The following is a 22,129-nucleotide window of genomic DNA, read 5'->3' on the forward strand; positions in this document are numbered from 1 at the left end:
CACAATTCCTGGTGTTTTTCGTAATTTCTACTGCACAGAATACAGTTGCTGAATAATAGGAGATGCCCAGCAGGCCTGTCGAACAAGCAGCCGTCAGCAGAAATCATTCAACCTGTGCTACATTATTGATGTGGGACCAATGGCTTCGTCAGGCTTGTTTGTGGGAGGAGCTCGGCCACATGTGTGTTGTGAAATAAACATGAATGCCAGCGAAGTTCTGGGTCGCTGCTCTGGACGTGGAGAAGGACGACCACAGCATCACTGGGTGAGAGAAGCTGCTTGGACTGAGACACCACACAGGCTTGTTGTTTCACTCGGGTAGAAATAGTTGCTGAAGTCTGAGTAGGTCTGACTTCTCAATAGGGATATGGAAGTCAGTGCCAAAATGATAACAAATGTATGCAATTTGCCGCAGAAAAAAAATAAAATCAAGTTACTCATTTAAAAATCCTGATGGAGCATGCATTTCTTTTCAAAAGGCTGTTTTGTTCTTGTCTAACAAATCACAGCTAATATATTATTGTTTCACTCATGTCCTAAATATTGAACAAATCACTTTGGGAAATACTTGCATAAGCAGTTGCACATGAGTTTTGTCTGGTCCCACACTGTAGATGATTCTGGACGTCTGCTGTGACTGTGGCGGCGATCATGTGACCCCTGATGTTCACTGACCGTCCTCTAATGCTTTTGTGAAACCGCCACTGGATGCCATCCACCACACACGACCCACTGATGTCGACAAAGTGAAAGGAAGAGTGTAATATTCTGTGTTTTCCAGGACGCTCAATTATGAGGAAGCTGCTGTCAGTGTGGATTTGCCTGCTGCTTGTCATCACCCTCTGCCCGGGTGCCTGGTTCACAGAGGGCAAGCCCAGTGGTGGCTCGAAAGGTGGCAAGAAAGGTGACAGCAAAAAAAACTCCAGCATTCTGGGCTTTTCTAAGCCGGGCCTGAAGGTGACTGGGGCGAGTGCTGCGGGAATGCTGGGAGGCACCGGCACCGGGCTAAGCCTAGGCTTCTTTGGCAGACACAGACATGGATCCAGGGGTCACAAGAACGAGAGGCAACCCCCACCATATTATGATGAACATCAAGGGTCCAACAACCGGTCTCGCTGGAGAGCCATCTTCAGCTCGGCCCCTCCTCCTGTCCTCAGCAACATCTTCACTCGCGTCCTTCCTTTTCTCATCCTCGTCTGGATGAGGGAAATTTAATCCCGGCAAGAAGGACCAGGCTTTGTGTGAACGCGGAAACAGAATAAAAGAGCAAACAAACAGATTGAGTCTTTAATTTTACAACCGACAATAATGACATTCAAGGATGGTTCCCTCCCACAAAATGGCTTGTCAGGCAGCTATCTTCTAGGTGAGGTGAACCAAAAAGTTTGTTTAGTAGTGACATTTTCATATGAATTCCAATCGCATCTATTTATAAGGTTTAACAATACGAGTGAACTTGGTTACACTGTCCAGGCTGCACTAAAGACAAGTATTTTACAGCAGGTTTTATTCAGGTTAGACTCACGAGTGAATTTTAAATGACACCGAAAGAAGTTCTATGAAACTTTATTGATCGCACAGAAACAATGTGGATTACAACATTTGAGTTGCGGAGGAAAGATTTTAATGACACAATCAATGGAAAGAGATAAGTGCACTTGCGTTTACATACCACAAACATCAATGATCAACAGTGACTCTGTTTATTAAACAACTTCTACATGAGAGGAAAAGCGACACAAAGTATTTAGGAGAAAGTACAAAAAGTTTTTTGTGCCACCAAGTGTAATATCCACCTGAATATAGTGACACTGAATTGTACCGAAATGAAATGCCGTAGTAGTTACCGTTTCAAATCAGATGGAGTCACCGGGAACAATAAAATACTCCAAACAAACGAAAACACAATACAGCATGTGCACAAAGCTACACACACAAAAAAAATCACATAAATCACACCGAGCCAGGAGGGATGAGGCTGAAACAGCAGACCAGGAAGTGGCCACAAAACTTTTATTTACAAAGCCTGATGAACTGAGAATCCTAAATGAGCAGTTAGTGTTCTGCTGACTGTAAGTAGTTTGGTATAAAACGTAAGCTTTTACGACTAATTGAAGTTGTTCACAGCTACAGTGAGTGGACTGTTCCAGCCACAATATCACCACAATGTACTTTGCAGCCCATTAATGTCGAAATCTACATCCAGCGGCAATTCAGCAACAAACATTAGTCAGAAGATCCTGTAAACTACGTGCACATCAGTTGATCTTATTTCATGGTTTGGGTCACTTCATTTTCACCTCAACTTTTTTTATCCACGTCAGCAACCCTTCTCTCAGTGGTTTTGGTCTTTTTTGTTTCAGTCAAATTGTATTTCATAATTCTGATGTTTTAGCTGTAGCATGGACAGCGCCTCAGGGTGTCAGCTAACATAAGACATCTTTTAACTCTTTAACAAAACACATCTTTTCATTTAACCAAGTAGCTGCATCATTCTTCATCAACTCTTACGACTCTCGCAAGGTTTCATTCAACATAATTGGTACAGACAAGTCAGGAATCTTATATAAAAACCCTTGAATTTAAAAATTGATTTGATGCTTTCACTCAAATCTTTGCAGACGGTGTTAAGTGGATTTTTAAAACAATGAACAGAGTTGACTTGACTTGAGGGTGGTTGTAATAACTTGACCAGTGCGTTTCTCATCCGAAAGATTTCAAGAATCCAATCTGAGTTTGAAGACAAAAATGTAATGAAGGTGAAATGCCTCTCACATATTCGCAGGTATAAGATACTTGAAGTCACCAGCAGGTACCTGATGGTAATTCTGTGCAGCAACATTGTGAAATCCAGTTTAATCTATTGCAACATAAAGAAAATACCCAGATTCCCTCATGAGGTTTTCAGAGCAGAATCATGTTAGTAAGAACAAAAAAGTGCAAATAAAGGAGATGGATATATGTGTATATATAATGAAAAGTGCTGATCATGTACCAGCTGGACATTTGAAGCTCACATTAGTCTAATTAAGAAATAGTTTTAACAAGTATATGTCAGTTTGCAGTTACTCTGATTTATCCAATGTAGTGTGCTTACACATCTTGACTAAGCAGGAGTCAGGGAGCAGTCATAGACATGCGGCCATCTGTGAAAACATGCACATCACAGAGAGATGTTACTGGAGCAGGAGTGTGCTGGACAGAAGCATGAGTATGGAGCTGAGAAGCTGGATCCCACCAAAGCTCAGGGGAGTGCTGCGGGAGGGCATGGACTGTTGCTGGGCGCTGCGCTGCTTCAGGAAGCTCTCAGAGTACTTCATGTATTCTTCCACACATTTTCGGGCTTTCAGCTGCTCTATGAGTGCAGGGTATCCGATCTCTTCGATGCTGACTGTGTCGTCATCCTTTTGCTCGTCCTGGTCTTTGAGAAGATCCGTCCTGAGCATGCAGCGATCCATGAACTTGTCATACGATTCTGCGCGGGGTGGAGGCTGGTAAACGTAGTCGCGGCCGAAATCTTTCTCATCCGTTGATCTGGAGCCGTAGCGACGGTACATGTAGTTGTTGTAGTAGTACTCTTCTTCTGGGTTTCTGAAACTGAAATGTGGTCTTGGGAAACGGCCGATTCCATAACCAACTGCCATTCCGGCGACAGCACCGACACCTGCTGCCATCAGGGCTTTCTTGGCAAAGCCAGTGGACTTGGGCTTGTAACCCATATTTTGCACTGATTGAGCGAAAGGTGATCCTCCCCTTCCATAGCCTCCATATCCATAACCTCCTCCGCCAAAACGGGGGCTCAGGATTTGATTATTCGGGTTCCAGTTAAACTGACCGCCAGCTCCTCGGCCGGGGTATCCCCCGGGATAGCCGCCCGGATTAGCCGCCGGGTAGCCACCTGGGTATCCACCAGGTGAGCCCCATCCTGGGCCTGTATTGCCACCTCGAACAGGGTACCCTCCTCCAGCTGGATACTGGTTAGGGAAGCCACCTGGGTTTACGCCACCCCTGCCCGGGTAAGAGCCACCAGGTGAATAACCACCCCCAGCTGGATAACCTCCGGCTGGATTGCCTCCTCCAGCTGGATAACTCGCTCTTCCTGGATATTGATTGGGATATCCTCCAGGAGCAGGGACGCCACCAGCAGGGTTCTGGTTTGGATAGCCTCCAGGTTGGGTACGACCAGGGTATTGATTTGGGTTATATCCTCCTGGGTTGCCGGCGGGTTGTCTGGGATATCCTCCGGGGTTGGTGTTCCCTCCACTGGGATAACTGGGATTTTGTCTTGGGTATCCACCTGGTTGTGTGTTGCCTGTTCCCGGATGCGGGTAACTTCCACCGGCAGGGTAGGGATTTGGGTTTCGATTGGAGGTGCCACCCGGGCTGGAGCTGGACGGTTTAGACTGAGTCCCACCTCTGCTGCCGGTGTTAGATGTTCGCCGAGTGCTGGACCCACTTCGTTTAGCCAGTGAGGTTTCAATGTTCAGGAAGGACAGAAGCAGGAGGCCGACAACAGCCGCCTCACAAAACCGAACCATCATTGTCCTAAAAAAATATAAACAAAACGGCATGAGACATTTAGCAATTCACAATCCATAAAATGAGTAACAGCATGCGGGCGGGCGGGGAATTAATACAACGACTATCTTTCGGCCTCATCATTAATAGGGTAAAAGACCAGAAAAATAAATGACTGCTCTCTCGTTTCCTCCACATCCTCTATATATCGATGATTTATGCCGTTTTGACCGAAGCAGAATTCACGGTCGCATAGGAGGGCCACCTGTTCTTCGTCCTTTTTAACAGTAATTCTGTACGAGCCATTAGGGATCTATGATGCGTTTATGAACACCAAATGAAAAACACTGTTTAAATGACACTGCGTATTTCAATCCTACCTTAAATCCGAGCTTCCACTGCGTGCGTCGGTGTTATTTGCCTCTTCTCCTCGCACAGTTATAGACTGGGCCGGAGCTCGCTGGGATGAGTTCGTTTTATAACACAGCGCCTCCCTCCAACTCAGGAATTGTGACGTCACTACTGCCGCTACAGAGTAGAAGCGTAGTATTTTTGAAATCAAAACTTCGCTGAAATGAGATCATTAAACCAAGAAAGAAGTATGGCAGATTAAATCCCCTATCATAAAAATACAGTGAGAGTTATTTCAGAGAGAAATACTGGATAATTACTGCATATGTGTTTGATTTGCATCCTGGAAGTAAGAGAGCGTATAAGATGTAACTATACACCAAGACACATGTTCAGATGCGCGCGGCAGAGTAGCACAGATCAGCTGTTTGATGATCACTGAAGAGATGAGAAGGTAACGTACTGGCGAGCGAGTCCTAGAGGGCAAGTGTGGTACTGCATGATGGAGCCGGACGGACGGGTGTATGAGGGTTGTGTATGAGACACGTGTGAGGCAAAGGAAGAACAAAGGGGTTCACTGAGAGTTAGGATTACCTCGGGGATTCGGTCTTCTTGGTTGAATGTGAGGATTTGTTTTTTCATCAGACATAAGTTTGGAGGAGTGCCGGTACAAAAAAACAAATGTGTGTGTTGTTTCATATAATATCTGAAAAATGCGTTTATTCTTTGTTAAACCTGGTTTTTAATTGCAAAGCTTTGACACGGCTTTGACGAAGCTTTGTACACTAATATAAGCGTATCTACCCCACCCAACTGTGATCTGCGCTCTCTCGTGTAACAAAACAAACGCGAGGAATGACGCATGCGCGGATTCGTTGTATGGGCTCGCTCACTTGGTCCGTGACGTCACGACTGTAAACTGCCAAACCCCCGTATGTACTCACGCACCTCTATCCGGCTCTGTGTGGAAAGATGTCGGCAACCAGAGAGCCGAGCGGCGGGACGGGGACCTCCACACACACCTTTCAGACCTAGACTCACCTCAAACGGCGGAGACTCACTTGTGGATAACTCTTTCTCGAATGGGCGGATAAAGCCAGTATTTAAAGGGACTTGGTCGGAAGAAGTCGAGTGGAGTCGGTGTGCCGAAGACAGCAGCGCGTGCGGGCTAAGAAGCAGACGTCAGGACTGCCTCCAGTTCGGGGATGTTATCCGTACTGTCGTATGGGCGACTGGTAGCCAGGGCTGTCCTGGGTGGCCTCTCTCAGACGGACGGTCGGGATTACAGCCTGGTCAGCGCCAGTTATGGCTTCGGCAAGGACTTTCGTAAGGGGATCCTGAAGAAGGGAATGTGCTACGGGGATGACGCCTGCTTCATAGCGAAGCACAAGAACGCTGATGTCCTCGGTAATGTGGCTCGGAAACTTATTGAGAAATGCTAGAAGCCTCCGCGTGACCTTCAGTCACCTATGCTGAACCCGTGCCCTATGTCCCCTTAACGATAAATGCCATCGCTATAATCAAACCAAAACACCGGTGCAGACAGTGATGCGAGTTCGACTCAAATGTAAATCAGATGGTTTCACGCAAACACTTTCGCCTCGGCTGGACTTTCAGTGTTCCTTTCAAATGCAAAACACACTGTGACCTTTCACCTATATAGGAGCAATTATGGCATTAACGAAAGCCAGTCAACTTTCTGTTGATAAAGGAATATTAGCGCGTATATCAAGTCGTAAAGCATTTGATTTGGAGCACAGTAGAGTGGCAACTGCAATGTCTTATAAAGGTCAGAATGGTTGAGCATGGAGGCAGCCATGATGCTAATGGCTAACAGCTTAGCCCACGTAATTGCTTTGTCTTCGGCATCTAGTCGAGAAGTGAACAAAGAAAAACAGTTAACATTGGTTCGATTCTTAGCACTGATGCGAGTGGCGGGTAAACTAGTGGCATGCAGATGTATGTGTAGATTTTAGATAATCATTTCTGGCGTAAACAAAACAAGCCCCTTGCTGCACGTGCAACAACGTGATGTAAACGTGAGGTATACAAAGGAGCGAACTCAACGAACCTCCACTAGCAGGCAGGTTCTACAGCGTTTGGACCGGTTGCATCACAATTCACTTATGATTGAAGTGGCACATTGTGGAACAAAACAGACGCAATTTCACAATTTTCTTTTCCGACTGGTGTCCTGTACACTGAAGACCTCCACATTCGGATTGTGGTTTAGGTTGGGGCTCTCATAGGATTAAAAAATAAATAAATAAATAAAAGAAGAATAGATCCGTTCTTATTGACGCAGTGGATGAAATCTGTTTTATTCATCATCAATTCAACTCTTCATTGCAACTGAAATATACTGTATGTTGTGCAAAAATGATGATCGTGAATCAAAACACTTTTTCACATTATTATTACTTTTTTTCTTATCAGGTGTAGCAGATGGTGTCGGTGGTTGGCGTGACTATGGTGTGGACCCCTCACAGTTTTCTGCGACATTAATGAGAACGTGTGAGCGATTGGTAAAGGAGGGACGCTTTACACCCAGTAACCCAGTTGGCATCCTGACGTCAGGCTACTATGAACTTTTACAAAACAAGGTTCCACTTTTAGGTGAGTACGGAAACAGCAGACATAGCCTCTTGTTACGCAAATGTCAAAAAGTAATGCCTGTCATCTTCAAACTAGAGGTGTGGCTGCTACATTTATTAGAAAAACAGATGATCTTGCAGGAAGGTATGAATCTAAGATATTACCAATAATTACATCTGAGGAGAAGAATGATGTTTACATATTGAATTAAAAACCCTGAGTTAAAAAGTCAAAATGTTAAATCAACAAATTGACTTGGATAAACAATCATTCTTTATGCTCTGTTGTTTTTCAGTTACTTACTCTTTGTAAATCAACACTACTTCACTGGCGAAGCAAATCATTAAGGGTGAAGATGATATGTTCTTTTGAACGCCCTTTTTCAGTTTCGGAAATTTTGCATTTTTAAATTAATTGTTCCTGCACCACTTAAGTTTTGTTTATTTTTTTTCACCTAAATACATGTGTAATTGGTGACAGAGATGAGATACAAGAGATTCTCATTCTCTATGCAACAGTACTTCGGTGGTGTTCTTGTGTATGTTGACAGAATGTTAATACCCAATGAATGACAGTTTCATGCTTGGCTTTTTTGGGATGCGTGTGACCTTTCTGTCATGCATTGTAAATATTTAGCTTCATAACAGAACTCCTAAAGGTCAGGAATGCTCTGTAAGTGACACGGTCTAACGTTTTTTTTTAACGCAAGTGGGTGTTAAGCATGTGACCAAGGTCACAGTTTGAGACTATAGTTCACCTCCAAAGTCAATGCAAACAAACGTTAAACCACATGGTCATTTTTTTAATGTTCAAACTGGGATACAAATACAATTTTATTTCCCAAAGGAATTAAAGGAATTTATATGATCTTTGTCAATACTGTCAAAGCATGCACATGATTGAGAAACCTGGTAGAATGTTTCAAGGAAATTGCAAAAACATATATATTTTTTTATTTCCATTCACCTTCTATATGAACACTGGGCCAGTGCATTTTGCACTCAGTAAGTGTTGTGTACACCACCAGGGCCACACATGTGACTGCACCTATCTAAATGTGGCTGTAACAACAAAGCTTCAACCTTTTAATGCTCCTTAAACTAAATTAGCTTGCTCACCATTCACTGCTAAATTAGTTTCTTAAATACAGGAATTATGGTTAAATAGTTTTTTTTTTGTCATTTGAAAAAGGTATGGCCTCTGGTACTAGTTTACATGCTGATTTATGTACATTTTGCTTGCGTCTTCTAGGGAGCAGTACTGCCTGCATTGTGGTTTTGGATCGACGGAGTCACCGATTGCACACTTGCAATCTGGGAGACTCTGGCTTCCTTGTGGTCCGAGGCGGTGAAGTGGTTCACCGCTCAGATGAGCAGCAGCACTATTTCAACACGCCCTTCCAGCTATCAATTGCTCCTCCTGGAGCAGAGGGTGTTGTGCTCAGTGACAGGTAAGTGAATGGCAAAATCTTTCATGTTTGCTTAAAATGGGTGCCTTGCATGGACATGATAAATTCAAGTTTGAGAAATGTCTGTTTAGAATTTGAAAAATGTATCACAGTTTAATGTGTACTACTGCAGGGTGGTGTGAGACAGAGTAGCTACCAAAACTTTATGAGCTTTTTTGATGACGGGTATACGTTTCACTTGAAATAACCTTTTGAAGACGGAATAAGATAGTGGTCCCTTAGAAATACACCAGCCAGCAGCCCTGGACAGATGGAGCGAGCAAATGGCCACACATGCGCCAGCTTAGGATTTGACCAAGTGACGTCTGACCATTTGGAAAGTGTCGAATGCATTCCAACCCCTTCTTGTGACTTATTTTACTGTCACACTCTGGTGTAGCCCCGAAGCAGCTGACAGCTCCTCCTTTGATGTCCAACTGGGTGACATCATCCTGACCGCAACTGACGGCCTATTTGACAACATGCCAGACTACATGATTCTTCAGGAGCTAAAAAAACTCAAGGTATTGTTTTACACTTCCAGTTCCTCTTCCCCATATACAAGCCTTTCACTTGATGATCTATGTTATGTTCTCTTTAGGCTACGAACTATGACAGCGTCCTCCAGACGGCTCAGAGTATTGCTAAGCAAGCGCATGACCTGGCGTATGATCCTAACTACATGTCCCCTTTTGCACAGTTTGCATGTGACAATGGCTTGAATGTAAGAGGTGAGTGTAATTCGATTAGATGCGCTCTAATGCAGGGGCTCTTAACCTTTTTGACCTCGGGGCCCACCTTTCCCAGAACAAATGGGCCCGGGGCCCATTCAATAGAACGGATTCATTACTCTTGATTGCATTTGTTATCAATAGCCATATTTAATCTACTTAGTTGTAAACAGACCAAAATCTTGTGAAATGACATGAGACCATGTGATCATTGCAAAGATATTTATTTGTCATGGAAAAGTCCAACCAGCAGCAGAACCAGGTGCAAGTCATGTTCATGAAATTTACTGAAGAAAAAAATACACTTGATGCAAACCGTTGAGAAAACTGGAAAAACTAAATAAAATTCTGAATATAATAAATATAATATAAAATATCATAAAATAAAAATCTTTTTTTTCTTTTCAAGAACTTCTCCATAGTTGTTAGCTATCACAGATTTGCAACTGTACGTACTGTACATACATTGCTGACATATTAAAACTGAGCGTCTCAGGGCCAAGAGGTGTAAAACAAAAAAAACTTTAAGTGGCCCTCTAGGAGGCCGTCATGGCCCAACCATGGGCCCCAGCCCTATCGTGAAGAATCATTGCTCTAATCGTCACATTGAATGCAGTCTGAGAAAGCCTTACTGTAATCTGAAAAACCTTGCGATTTGTAAGTACGATTATCTTCAAAAAGTGAATCCTTGAATTTCATTTGAGCATAGATACTAGTCCACAAAATGCTGACAATGTCAATTTTCTGTTGTGCAGGTGGGAAGCCTGATGACATCACGGTGCTGCTGTCCATTGTGGCTGAATACACAGACTAAACATGTTTATGTGAAAGACTCTTCACTTCAGCCACCCTGGGTGCCGCCATCTTTAATGCACTGTGGGCCGATGGGAGACGCCCTTTGTCATGACACATACTCCTCGCTGTGGCTCATCGTCCTCCCATATACATTTTGATTTCTTCCTCATTTGGGTTTATCTTGGAGAAATTGAGGGGGAGCAGGCAGCTAGGAAATTAACACAGTGATGATGATGCAAAAGCTGAAAAGGGACTGCATGCTTGGATTCCTCAGTAATGGTGTTTCACTGTGAGAAAGTGGAAGAAGGTCTAGTTAATGCCATTTAGGGACAAACTGAGAAGGTTGAGGAATGATGTCATACCGTCATTGTTATTGGGAAAGTTAAAGGAACCCTAGCTTAATAGTTGAGCCAGTGTGTGAGTGATGACCAGGTTCTCGTTCGCATAACGGATCTGTGGTTATGATATGGACACATCCTGTAAATACATCTATGTTTTGAGGGCTACACTCTGGCCTTTCGTTTGTATTTGCTTTAATTGTTAAAGCAAAGTTCTATCTAATGTTGAAGGTGTACACGTGTTCATGAATATAAATTTTTGTATAAAAGACTATGTTGAAGTGACACTTGCTAATCCTTCGCTTCCAGTTGTTCAAATGAACAAGTCTACTCAGCAAAGGCAGTTTGGCAGGTTAAAATGTGTGTGCGGGTGTGTAATTTGAACGTGTGTGTGTGTGTGGTATTTCATGTTTTTTTTTTTTTTTTTTTTTTTTTTTTGCGTCACACAAGCGCACGCTAGTGTCTGACGGTGCTTCTAGCTGCGATGATAGGTCAGGTGTGAATTTAAAGCCAGATAAATATATATATTTTTAATGTTGCGTAGTTACTAGGACGAGGTTTGTATTGTCTGCCTGAGGTTTGTGTGATGGCTGACAACAATCGAGCCATCGTGCCACAAGTCAGGGTTGTGCGTGCGTGAGGGAGTGGTTTGTTTGCTTTTTTTGTTGGTTTGTTTTGCAATTCTATGCTGCTTCAGTCGTTTTATGTCTGACTTTTTGTTCTTAATTTCAATGTTTTCACCATGATTGTACAGATCACATGCAAATATTGTACTGGATTCAGTGAAAGTACGACAGAGGTGTGGGACATACTGTTTTACATGTCATGTAAATGTCTGCCATCCAGAACAGCAACAGATACACCAAAAATTATTTGCGTGTACGTCCTTGGGCCTTGATCCTTTCATGCATCATACAGCAATACCAGACATACTTTCTCATCTGCTGTAGTCAAACTTAGAACCAAAGAAGGGAAGCCATATATTCGTGCGTAAGTGGTGTTAGCCGTGCTGCTAAGTGTGACACCATTATTGTCTCTGACATGGTCAAACTGGTTCCACAGGATTCTAGAAGTGATCATCAAGTACTACACAGAGGAAACACGCATTTGTGTTGCTCACTTCACACTGATGGCTCTTTTGATATTCCCTGTCAGTGCTACTTGCATGATATGTCAACCTGTTCAAAAGATTGTCATTTTTCCATGTATTCTTGTGTCCACAACGGTTTGTATAGAGGTTTTGAAGTTGTTTTGTTTTGGATAGGGATGTGACTTAATGCAGAAGGAGGGTGTGCAAGAACAAAAAATGGTGCTGTGAACTTGCAAAGCGAGGGTGATCACAGTTTCAGCCTTAACTAAACGCCAGACCTGTAATCAAGAGGCCTTTCCTGTCATTGCAAGCTTGTTGTACGCGTTGTCCAGTGTGTGTTGTCAATGATGTCTGCCACCCTGTTTCCTCTCCCGTAAAGCAGTTCTCAATGGTGCTTCTGCCTCCTGTCTGGAATGGTTGTCTGAGTTGCAGCTGAGATGTTTGTGAGTGTGTGTGTGTGAAAGACATCTGTCTTCTGTGTAACAAAGCAGGTCTAATTTATGTAAATATGTTTTCAAATGTGTACAATATTTAAATAAAGAATCTAGTATTTATAATAAATCAAACTTGTCCTTGATCCATGATGTTACAAATGACGCCCTCTAATATGTTGCTCAGTCAAACCTGGAACTGCAGCTTCACCACCCTGTGTATGTCCCGGTCACAACAAAGGGTCTGAAAAGGTGTTCCTACTGAATATTTTCGAATACAGTATTAACCTGACCAAAAACTTGTCATGGGTACCGGGTTAAAATACAACAGCTTTAACTTGGCTGTCAAGTTTTTGTCAAATCAATTGATGCATCTGAACCACAGATACAACCTTTCGAATATACTGAAAATTCAGAGGCAAAACCCCATGTTGGCTTCTTACTCAGTGTGCCATCAAAGAAGTTGAATTTCCTCTCTGTGGGACAAAAATGAAGGACATCTAAAACGCTCACTGAAGACCCTCAGCGGGGCCAAGTGCTTGGGTGTGATTCTAAAAAAAAAAATACTATTTGTGATTAAATAACTTTATAATCTCAACAATATTTTAAGAAAAATAAGACCTAAACTAATCGAATTAGTTTAACCTGATGGTAACGCGGGTGTCCACCTCTGGTAGTTCTATTCTCGAACAGCAGATGGCAGTGTAGCAGGACAGGATGCCACGGATGTTTTGTTTCTCTTCTGCTTCCTTGTAGCTACCAGCTAACCTACATTCCTGCTGACTGCACATATTCGGACCAAGTCAGCTGACAGCCGCCCTGGTGTGCTGTGAGAGTAACATTCTGGTGCACCAAACTTCATTTGTAGCCTCGTTTGGCTTCCATTATGTTACCGAAGAGGCGCCGAAAATCAGGTCGTTCGCAGTAGCAAGTTAACCGCGAGTTCCTTGCTACCGTGACCGCTGGAAAAAGTGACGTGACCCGACGAGAGACCGGCCGCTCCTGTAGACATAAATGTCAGTTAAATGGCGAAAACCGAGCAGAAAAATGGACTGGAGTTCCGGGGCAGCTCTGAGAAGCTGACAGGCAATGGAAGTTCGGTTGTCTCCAACGTCGAGGTGAACGGCAATGGAACAGTCGGAGAGATACAGGTGGACAAATACGGATTCACCGGTGGAGCTCAGCAGCAAGACTCGTAAGTTCACCCGTGAGGTCCGGTGTTTATTTTTTACAACTTCAACCTTGCACTTCCATGACATGTCAATGACTTATTTATTGGCGTATTTGCTTCAACGAATGATTTGTTTTGTGGAAATACAAACCAAGGGTATGGTTTGTTAATGAAACGATCATATTTATTATTTGTTTCGGAACAGCTTGGCTTGGCCCCAGTTGTTAGGATTGTTTTTGATCGTAACATATAGATATACATTTAACAGTATTATATTATATTATATTAAATTATATCTAATCTTCATCATGTGACTTTTGAAGGTTTCTATCTCGAAACACCAGTCTGTATGGTCTGGATTCAGAGAGCAGTGAGGACTGGACACAATATTTCCACCAGTGCTGCTGAAAAGCCTCTCCCGCTCTCTCTCTTGTGGTTGGAATGCAAAGATATTTCTGTGGTTCTGATGTTGTAAGCTGTGATGTCACATCCCTAGCTTTTTTGTTTGTGAGATCATTATATAGGAGTTCAATTCTTTGATCGTGGAACTCGCTGCATGAATGTGAATGACCAGGAGCACTTGGTTTTATCGCAGCTGTATCAAGTTGAGCGTGAGCGATTGTTCATACGCACTTATCCACTTCCGAATCAGCATTTTGGAACATCTCCATCAAGCGGAAATCACTGCTGTTGTAACTGCGAACGCCGCATTTTAATCCGTATTGAACAGAGAATTTGTTTAATTCAATCATAGTCACATAGTCTTCGTTTTTTCCAATTATACCAGATGCTACAACAGTGAATATTGTGTTACACTTTTGCTTCATTCACATCTCTTTGTCCAAGTGAGTTGCCAAAGCAGAGTGCTATTTATAAATCATCACCCAAGCACGTGCTGCTGAGGCGGCAAAAAAGGAAGTTGATTTCAGGGATTTTTCTTTGCATCTGCAACAGTTACATTTTCAGGCCGTTGGGTCCTCAGAGATGAAAGTTGTTGTGCACATGACCTCGCAGTTCCCTAAATGGACATAAGCAAGCCGAACTGTGGGGTTTTGTTTTGACATCTCTGCAAACCAATGTGTGGTGCTGTACTGTATGTACATTGTCCACCACAGTGACTTGTTTTCTTCATCAGTTTACTTTTGTTTCATACATTTCCTAGCGGCACTTTGGGAAATCTTTGAGATTTTGTCAGCACATTTAAACAGCCCTAGTCTTTGGATGAAACAAGACCATATGTTTTTGCTATAAAGTTGGAGGGAACAAAACTAGGACCAGGTTCTCTACAGCTTCCTGTTTTTCTGTACTTGGCGGCGGATGACAAGGGGTTTACTGTTTCGACTGAGGGTTTGTTTCCTGTGGGAACCAGGAAGCGATGAACCTTTTCTGATGATGGGATTCTTCTGTCATATTGAAGGGCCAAAATACCTTGTTGCCATGTTTAAATGAACCCAGTACAAGTGATGGCTGTTTTCTCAAACTCTGCAGGGCAGAGGAGGTTCCCATAGAAGTGCTTAGACATCGGGAGGCCAAGTGGCTGGACATGCTCAACAGCTGGGACAAGTGGATGGCCAAAAAGCACAAGAAGGTAGCATGTACCACCGTATTGCTTTATTTACCAACTTCCCGTTATTAATGTGGATTAATCCGTCTCAGTAGTTACGCCGGAATATTTGTTTTATTGAGACAACCTCTCTTGTGTTGATGGATGATCAGGTGAAAGATCGCTGCCAGAAGGGGATCCCTCCATCTCTGCGTGGTCGGGCATGGCTCTACCTCACCGGGGGCAAAGTGAAACGGGAACAAAACCGGGGCAAGTTCCAGGTCAGATGTTTGTCTGTCTAGCTTGTAACTGTCAATATCAGCGCAGCTATTTGGCTCAGTTTGCCTGAGGAAGAATCATTTCCATTGTCCTAGATGAATAAGCTCTGTTGTTTTAAGTAGCTTGTCGATGAAGCATTTTAAAACACAATCCCATCATATGGCATTCTGATATTATTTAGTAAATAGAACATTTATGGTTGTTGCTTTCATTGCAAATAATAAGTACATATTGAAATGTTAAAGTCTTTCAATGAAGAATGCTAATTTTGAGAGTGTTTCTTATCCCTCATGATGTAATGATTATGTAAAAAAGTAAATAAATTGAAGGCTCATAATGTGTGTATTTGAATTTCCCACCCCTCAACTTGAGTATGTGTGACTTGTTTGACAGTCTGAGCAGTTCTTAAACATCTAGCAGAACTAAAAATGAGTTTTTCCTTGAAGTCCTCTTTCATTTCTGCTTTAGAGACCTTTGAAAAGAATCTGCTCATATGTTTTATGAATGCAGCTCAATCCCATCTATCCATCAACCCTGCTTTTGTCTGTTTCAGGAACTGGACAACCACCCTGGTGATCCAAAATGGGTGGATATCATTGAGAGGGACCTGCATAGACAATTTCCTTTCCATGAAATGTTTGCCGCAAGAGGAGGTCATGGGTACGTGCCCATCTCTTATTTGTAGTTTTGTCAACATTTGTTTGCAGTCATGTGATCATCCGCTCTTTTGTCAATATTTGCGCCTCTTTTGTTGTTGCATGTGTTGTATTTATTTTTCACAAATTGTCATTTAGGCAGCAAGACTTGTTCCGTGTCCTCAAGGCTTACACTCTCCATCGTCCTGAAGAGGGCTACTGTCAAGCTCAGGCGCCAATCGCAGCCGTTCTTCTCATGCACATGCCAGCTGAGGTAATAAAGGCCGTCCAGGCACGTGACTTGACTCAGATTCCTATCACTATGTTGATGACCGTACAATCAGCTCAGATAAGTTTACCCTAACTCACACAGCATGACTCATCACTTGTTTGCCACACCTCCCACCAAACTAATGTTATTAACCAAATAATCGTTCTTCCACTGATGTGCGACACAATAGTTGTTCATGCTTTCATTTTCATTCGTTTATTTATTTATTCATATACATATGTGTGTGTGTTTGTGTACTTGTATCTTTGTGAGAACCTGTCTGAGTTTTTAATCAACAGAGTGAGGACGTTATTTGCAAAGTCCTCACTTTGAGGGTTAAAACTACAAAATACCTGGGTAATTATAATTGGGTTTTAGTTTGGTTTAGAGTAAAGATTAAGTTTAACCATTTGTTTGAGATGGTTAGGTGTAGGGGGACATGCTGGGGATAGGGTTGTGTCAGTGCATGTCAATGACAGTCCTCACTAAGATAGGAAGACAAACGTGTGTGTGTGTGCATGTGCTTGTTTATACTACTTTGTGGTGACCGATTCTCGACAAAGCACTATCCTTGTGGAGACCTTATGTCTTCCTGGGGACCTTTTGCTAGTCCCCACAGCTCCAAACCCCAATTTAATGATGATGACTTCTAAATAGCTCATTATAATTTGTTTTAAGTTTGGTTCAGAGTCCTGCTTAAGGTCAGCCATGTTTTGGATGTGTGTGTGTGTATGTTCTCTAACATATTTTCCTCCCTTGTTCTCTCCAGGATGCATTTTGGGTCCTTGTCCAGATCTGTGAGAAGTACTTACCTGGATACTACAGCACCGGACTGGTAAGAGTTATCAGTGAAACACAACAGATGGGCGGAGCTAGAAAACATTAACATGAGCACGGGAGGTAAAAGATCACCTATTGACTGTAGTCGGCTGATCAGTCATCGTCTATATAGCGTCCGTGAAGGTTTGCTAAGCAAAAGAATGCACCCACCTCAGCTGACTGCTGTGTTGTGACGTTACAACAGTGCTTCAGAGCCAAATAAACATATCTGATCGATGCCTCTGCCGACTATTTACTGAGTGTATTAATGCTGCAGACGTTCTTGACGTGGGACCTCTTTCTAAACCCTTGTGTTCCTTATTTTCACTTCCTGCCCTTAGTACGTTTTAATGGCAATTATTCCTGTCACATCACTCTTTAAGACTCTCAGTTCATCTTGGTTTTATACCTGACTGTCACTTTCAGTTGTGCTCAGCTGAACTAAGAAAGAAATGCATGGAGTCTCTTTGTGGTTTGGGAATGTATTACTTCTGTTCATATACACTATTCTTTGTGCACACAAAGCCTCCTGGTGTGGCTGTAGTGACCAGCTGACCAAGTTCCTCAGTTTCCCAGTTACAGCACTAACTGTAGCTGTAATAGGACAAAGCAATAGAAAGTAGAATTGTTTCCTTAAACTCTACATCTGCTTCCACTGTGTGCTTGCTGCAGGAGGCGATCCAGCTGGACGGTGAGATCCTGTACGCTCTCCTAAAACGCGTTTCTCCCGTCGCTCACCGTCACCTCAAGCAGCACAAGCTGGAACCCATTTTGTACATGACAGAGTGGTTCATGTGCGCTTTCTCCCGCACCCTGCCGTGGACGTCAGTGCTGCGAGTCTGGGACATGTTCCTCTGTGAAGGTAAAAGGGCGCCTTACTGCCTGAAGCATTTTAACTGTCAGTAATGCATAAACTATTCTTGACACTTGTGCAAATATCTCATCTTATCTTATCTTAAATCAGGTGGTGGTAAATCAGCAAACATACACCCCACATTTAGTCACCGTAAAGTTAATTTATTGCTGACAAATTGTGCAGTCTCTGCTTGGTTTTGGGGCTGGTCACATGACAGGCAGCACCAGCCCGTCCCCTTAACAAAGTTGACGAGGAAACAGCATTAAATAATCCAAATGAACCTATAAATAAAACACGAAAATCAGATGAAGTTTGCTCCTTACTAAATAACCCATTAGAAGTGTGAAGTATTCAATGGCACCAAATGTAACATCATCTATTGTTCATCTCAGGAGTTAAAATCCTCTTCAGAGTGGGCCTGGTTCTCCTGAAGTGCATGCTAGGTTCCCAGGAGAAAGTGAAGTCCCTCCCAGGTCTCTACGAAACGATGGAGTGTCTCCGAGCGATACCACCGCAGTACATGCAGGAGAGCTTCCTGGTGCATGAGGTGAGGTCTCCAGCGCAGCCACAGTTGAAGTAGTTGCTCCGCATCTGCCAGGGATGAGCGATATGGACAAAAGAAGTTGCTATAAATGTTTAATGTGTTGGTCACTACAGTCTCTCTTGAAACTGTTTTACGATGAAACTTATTAGTGGAGTTTGTCTCCAACATCATTATTTGTTTATGCTTAAATATAATAATTAACTCAGTGCAGAGATGAGAAATTCAATGTTTCCACTGGTGTCTGACAGACTGCTCTGCCAGCTTTATTTAGGGGTTAAATTGAGCCGTCTGTCTGCTGTGTCTCATGTCTCTGAACAGTTGACTTGAACTATGGACCAGTCTGGACATATTTCCTAGATGCTATTGAAGAAATATTAGAAATCATGTGACTAAATGATCATTTAGTCATATTCTATTCTCCAAATCATTATACAGTCCTTTGTCCTGTGTGATGAAAAACCTTTTCACAATTCTCTCTCCTAAAATGGTTGTTTTCCATTGCCTTATTGAAAATGTCACTAATACTTTGACCGCTTTAGAATTTGTTGATGGTCCCTAACTCATGCTGGGTCGTAGCATTAGCGCTGCCTGTGAGAGTGTGTCCGCGATCAGTGAACCCTCAGAGAACCTATGAGGACCACTCCATCTAATAAAATAAACAGGGATCCAGAGACTCAGAGTCGACCAGTGTCATTATCAAAGGTTCCCTGGATTAAAAATAAGTTTAAAACTACGATCGTGAACCAAAGTCCACCACACTCTCCACAACTGTCACACGCCGGCGTCGGCTGTCAAACGCCGCGGAGCTGGAGAGCGCAGTGCACCGCCATGATCTCGTCATGTTCACGGGTGCAGGTCCAATTCAGCGAGTGAGCCGTGCGTTTATTGAATTTATTGTGAGATGCCGAATTGTCATCGTGGAGATTGTGGTTGGCGGTTTATCGTGTACCATAAGTTATCGGCCTTCTCTTGCATCTACGCTTTGTCCTCAGGTGATAGAGTTGACCGTGTCTGAGCGGGACATCGAGAAGGAACACCACGCCCAGCTGCGGCGCTGGAAAGACACTCACGGGGAGCTTCGCTGCAAGTCCCCTCCCAGGATGCATGGGGCTAAAGCGGTCATTGCCTCTGAGCCACACAGCAGGCAGGATCTCAGGGAGCGACCCAACATCATTGTGGAGCCCCCCCTCGGAATCCTAGCCGAGGAATCCAAAAGCACAAGGAAGGACAAAGCGAAGCTTCAGAAACAGACTATCCTGCCGCCACAGGCGACAGATGGTCTTCACCCTTCCACCGCTGACCCCTCACCTCTTCTCCAACACACAGCCGTTCAGGGATCTAAAGAAAGTCTGAGCAGTGCTGAGCATGACACCTACCTGTAGGAGGGTAAGTGTCACATGCTTCCTCTTCATTCCAGTCTCCAGTCTACGGCTTGTTACTTTCTTGCACAACAGTGTAAAGACACGGCCACACTTGTGCTGCTGAGTAGGTAAGAACTGTGCCATGGGAACGGGAACTGAAGGCAAAACTCGTGTGAAACATCAATTCGACTGAAAAGGGAAGAAAGATAATAGTCAGCAGATTACAACTACAGAGTGTTTTGAGTGCTGGAAAAACTATAAGAGAAAAGGCGTGTCAATACTGTCGCCTAGTGTGAAACACTACCTATGTATCACTCATCTGGCTTCTACTGAGTCAGACGGACTCTCAATATCCTAATGTTCACTTTACGTCCAAACTACTGTCTTGCTTTTTCATAAGCAACTGAAAATCACCAGCCAAAAAAGTGTTTTTCCTCACGTATTCGCCGGCCCATGCTGTGGGTGTATGATGGGAGCCTGAGATAAGCTGCAGAGAAGTCTTCTCAATGAAGGATGAAACCGTCTCCAAGCCAAAGATTCTGTTGATACGATTTTTCTGTTTGGTAATGTTTTAGAACTACTGTTTGTGGAGAGTTTATTTTATTGCAATGTTTGATTGCGTTTCTCATGGGTCTTTTATTATCATTATTTTTTTCAATCTGTTCTAAAACTTCAGTCGACCCGACAATGGTTATTTCCGGTCTGTTGAGGGCTGCACATCCAATGTCGAGCTGTCGTTGAGGTTTGAATATCAGCTGGAAGTCAGTGCTGCTCATGGGAATCTGTCACTGTCAGTCACTGCTTCAACTCTGGGGAGAATTATATGGCTAGTGTTTCTGCTTGTTGAGCGTCCGAGCTGCACCAGAGTTTGGCGCAGGCCTCTCTTTGTCCAGCACAGGTTTCTGCCTCAACCGGGAACAGGTGAGCTGATATTTATGCTCAATGCCTTTCCTTGTTAACGTCATCACGCCATTGTTTCTTCTTCTTCTTTTCGCATTCAGATAATAATAATAATAAAAATGTCTTTATAAATCTTTGAACTGGAAATGAAGTGATAAAATGCTGAAGGGAAACTTATGTCTTGTGTTTCGTATGTAGCTCAGCTCATATTTATCTATATTTAAATATATAAGGGAAATCAATCTGTAATTATAGAAACTATTTTTGTGATTAAGACGTTGTATTTGAGATTACTGAAGTTCCACGTTTTTTAACACTATAGTGATGTTTTATACGTTTATAATACTGTATCCTGTTCATGTTCTATAACCAAAAAAAAAAACAGTTTTGCATTTGATTTAGTTGTTCGCACACGAGATGGCGCCACTGAGCTTCTTCAGGTTTTTGAGGGAGCTCTGGAAGTGCGCTAGTTATTTAGTTCAATCTTTGTAAAGCTGTTGAAGTTTTTTAATAAACCTGTTGAATCTGACTGCTGTTGAACATGGCGTTATTTTGTTTATTTATTTGCCAAGATATGTTTTAATTTTGGCTAATGTGACCTTCATTACATATAATATGAATCAATACAAACAGAATTTGTTGAAATAAAACTATTTTTTGTGATTGAATATTTGAAAGACTGGAATCACTTATTAAGAAATATTTGAGATGTTTTATGTTTCAGAAATAATAATTCGTAGAAGATGAATCGCAAAAATTGACTGCCTTAAATAAAGTATATTTTCATGAAACATTTTCACATTCAATCAAAGTTGTGGGTGACAGAAAGTAGATTCACTCTCTCCAATGAAATCGTTGTGTTGATTAATGCAAAATGAAATTCAAAATTTTAGTTGTAACATGTTCATTCAGAAAAACTGCTAAATAGTTTATTCATTTATATACATTGTAAAAAACAAACAAAAAAAAACTTCCTGTGTTTCACTCTGCATCTTAGCCATGTGAGCGCCTGTGTGTGTTCAGTTATCTTATTCTATCACAGATTTTTCTCCAGCAAATTCAATAAAAATAGAAATATATAAATAAAAGTCCATTTCTGTCGTTGTGCATATTTACGCTGTCTCCTCCTGAACATTTACTGCTGAACAAAGTAATAAACAGAAATGCCACACAGAGCGACCAAGAGAAAACTCCAATAATACTCCCTGTGTTATCACTCAGCGCCCGCCGCCCCCCCACCCTCAGCAGCACTTCCTCAGACACCTGTTTCTCCGGGTCTTTCAGCTCTTTCAGGAATTTGCATGTCAAATGGAGCAAATTCCCACAACGGCATCCAAAGATCCTGACGCGGGCTCCTGATGAATAGAATCTCCTGCTTTTCACAGAAGCGCTTCTTCCTGCACCGACTTCAGCTGCCAGAGCACCAAGGCCAGGAGTTATGGCAGAGATGATCC

General features: G+C 42.7%; 4 protein-coding genes across 4 annotated transcripts; 3 read left to right on the forward strand and 1 right to left on the reverse strand.

Moving 5' to 3' along the window:
* The first annotated feature begins 108 nt into the window (after window positions 1-108).
* Window positions 109-1,269, forward strand: sprn2 (shadow of prion protein 2). Its single transcript, XM_053861952.1, has 2 exons — window positions 109-265; window positions 782-1,269. Exon 2 carries the CDS (start codon window positions 793-795, stop codon window positions 1,213-1,215), a length of 423 nt encoding a protein of 140 aa, XP_053717927.1. The 5' UTR covers window positions 109-265; window positions 782-792; the 3' UTR covers window positions 1,216-1,269.
* A 338-nt stretch (window positions 1,270-1,607) lies between these two features.
* On the reverse strand, window positions 1,608-5,533 carry prnpb (prion protein b). The gene is made up of 3 exons (XM_053861904.1): window positions 5,464-5,533; window positions 4,899-5,046; window positions 1,608-4,545 (listed from the first exon to the last, which is right to left on the reverse strand). The coding sequence occupies exons 1-3, from the start codon at window positions 5,516-5,518 to the stop codon at window positions 3,177-3,179; spliced, it is 1,572 nt and encodes a 523-aa protein (XP_053717879.1). The 5' UTR covers window positions 5,519-5,533; the 3' UTR covers window positions 1,608-3,176.
* Window positions 5,534-5,786: 253 nt separating this feature from the next.
* LOC128756984 (protein phosphatase PTC7 homolog) lies at window positions 5,787-12,407 on the forward strand. Its single transcript, XM_053861916.1, has 6 exons — window positions 5,787-6,276; window positions 7,306-7,485; window positions 8,716-8,914; window positions 9,312-9,435; window positions 9,513-9,642; window positions 10,398-12,407. Exons 1-6 carry the CDS (start codon window positions 6,075-6,077, stop codon window positions 10,454-10,456), a joined length of 894 nt encoding a protein of 297 aa, XP_053717891.1. The 5' UTR covers window positions 5,787-6,074; the 3' UTR covers window positions 10,457-12,407.
* A 605-nt stretch (window positions 12,408-13,012) lies between these two features.
* Window positions 13,013-21,225, forward strand: LOC128762750 (TBC1 domain family member 10A-like). Its single transcript, XM_053871221.1, has 9 exons — window positions 13,013-13,491; window positions 14,956-15,055; window positions 15,184-15,291; window positions 15,843-15,949; window positions 16,084-16,198; window positions 16,965-17,030; window positions 17,687-17,876; window positions 18,263-18,417; window positions 19,407-21,225. Exons 1-9 carry the CDS (start codon window positions 13,322-13,324, stop codon window positions 19,794-19,796), a joined length of 1,401 nt encoding a protein of 466 aa, XP_053727196.1. The 5' UTR covers window positions 13,013-13,321; the 3' UTR covers window positions 19,797-21,225.
* The last annotated feature ends 904 nt before the right edge of the window (window positions 21,226-22,129 follow it).

Source organism: Synchiropus splendidus, chromosome 1 (assembly GCF_027744825.2).
Source record: "Synchiropus splendidus isolate RoL2022-P1 chromosome 1, RoL_Sspl_1.0, whole genome shotgun sequence".
NCBI classification, from domain to species: domain Eukaryota; kingdom Metazoa; phylum Chordata; class Actinopteri; order Syngnathiformes; family Callionymidae; genus Synchiropus; species Synchiropus splendidus.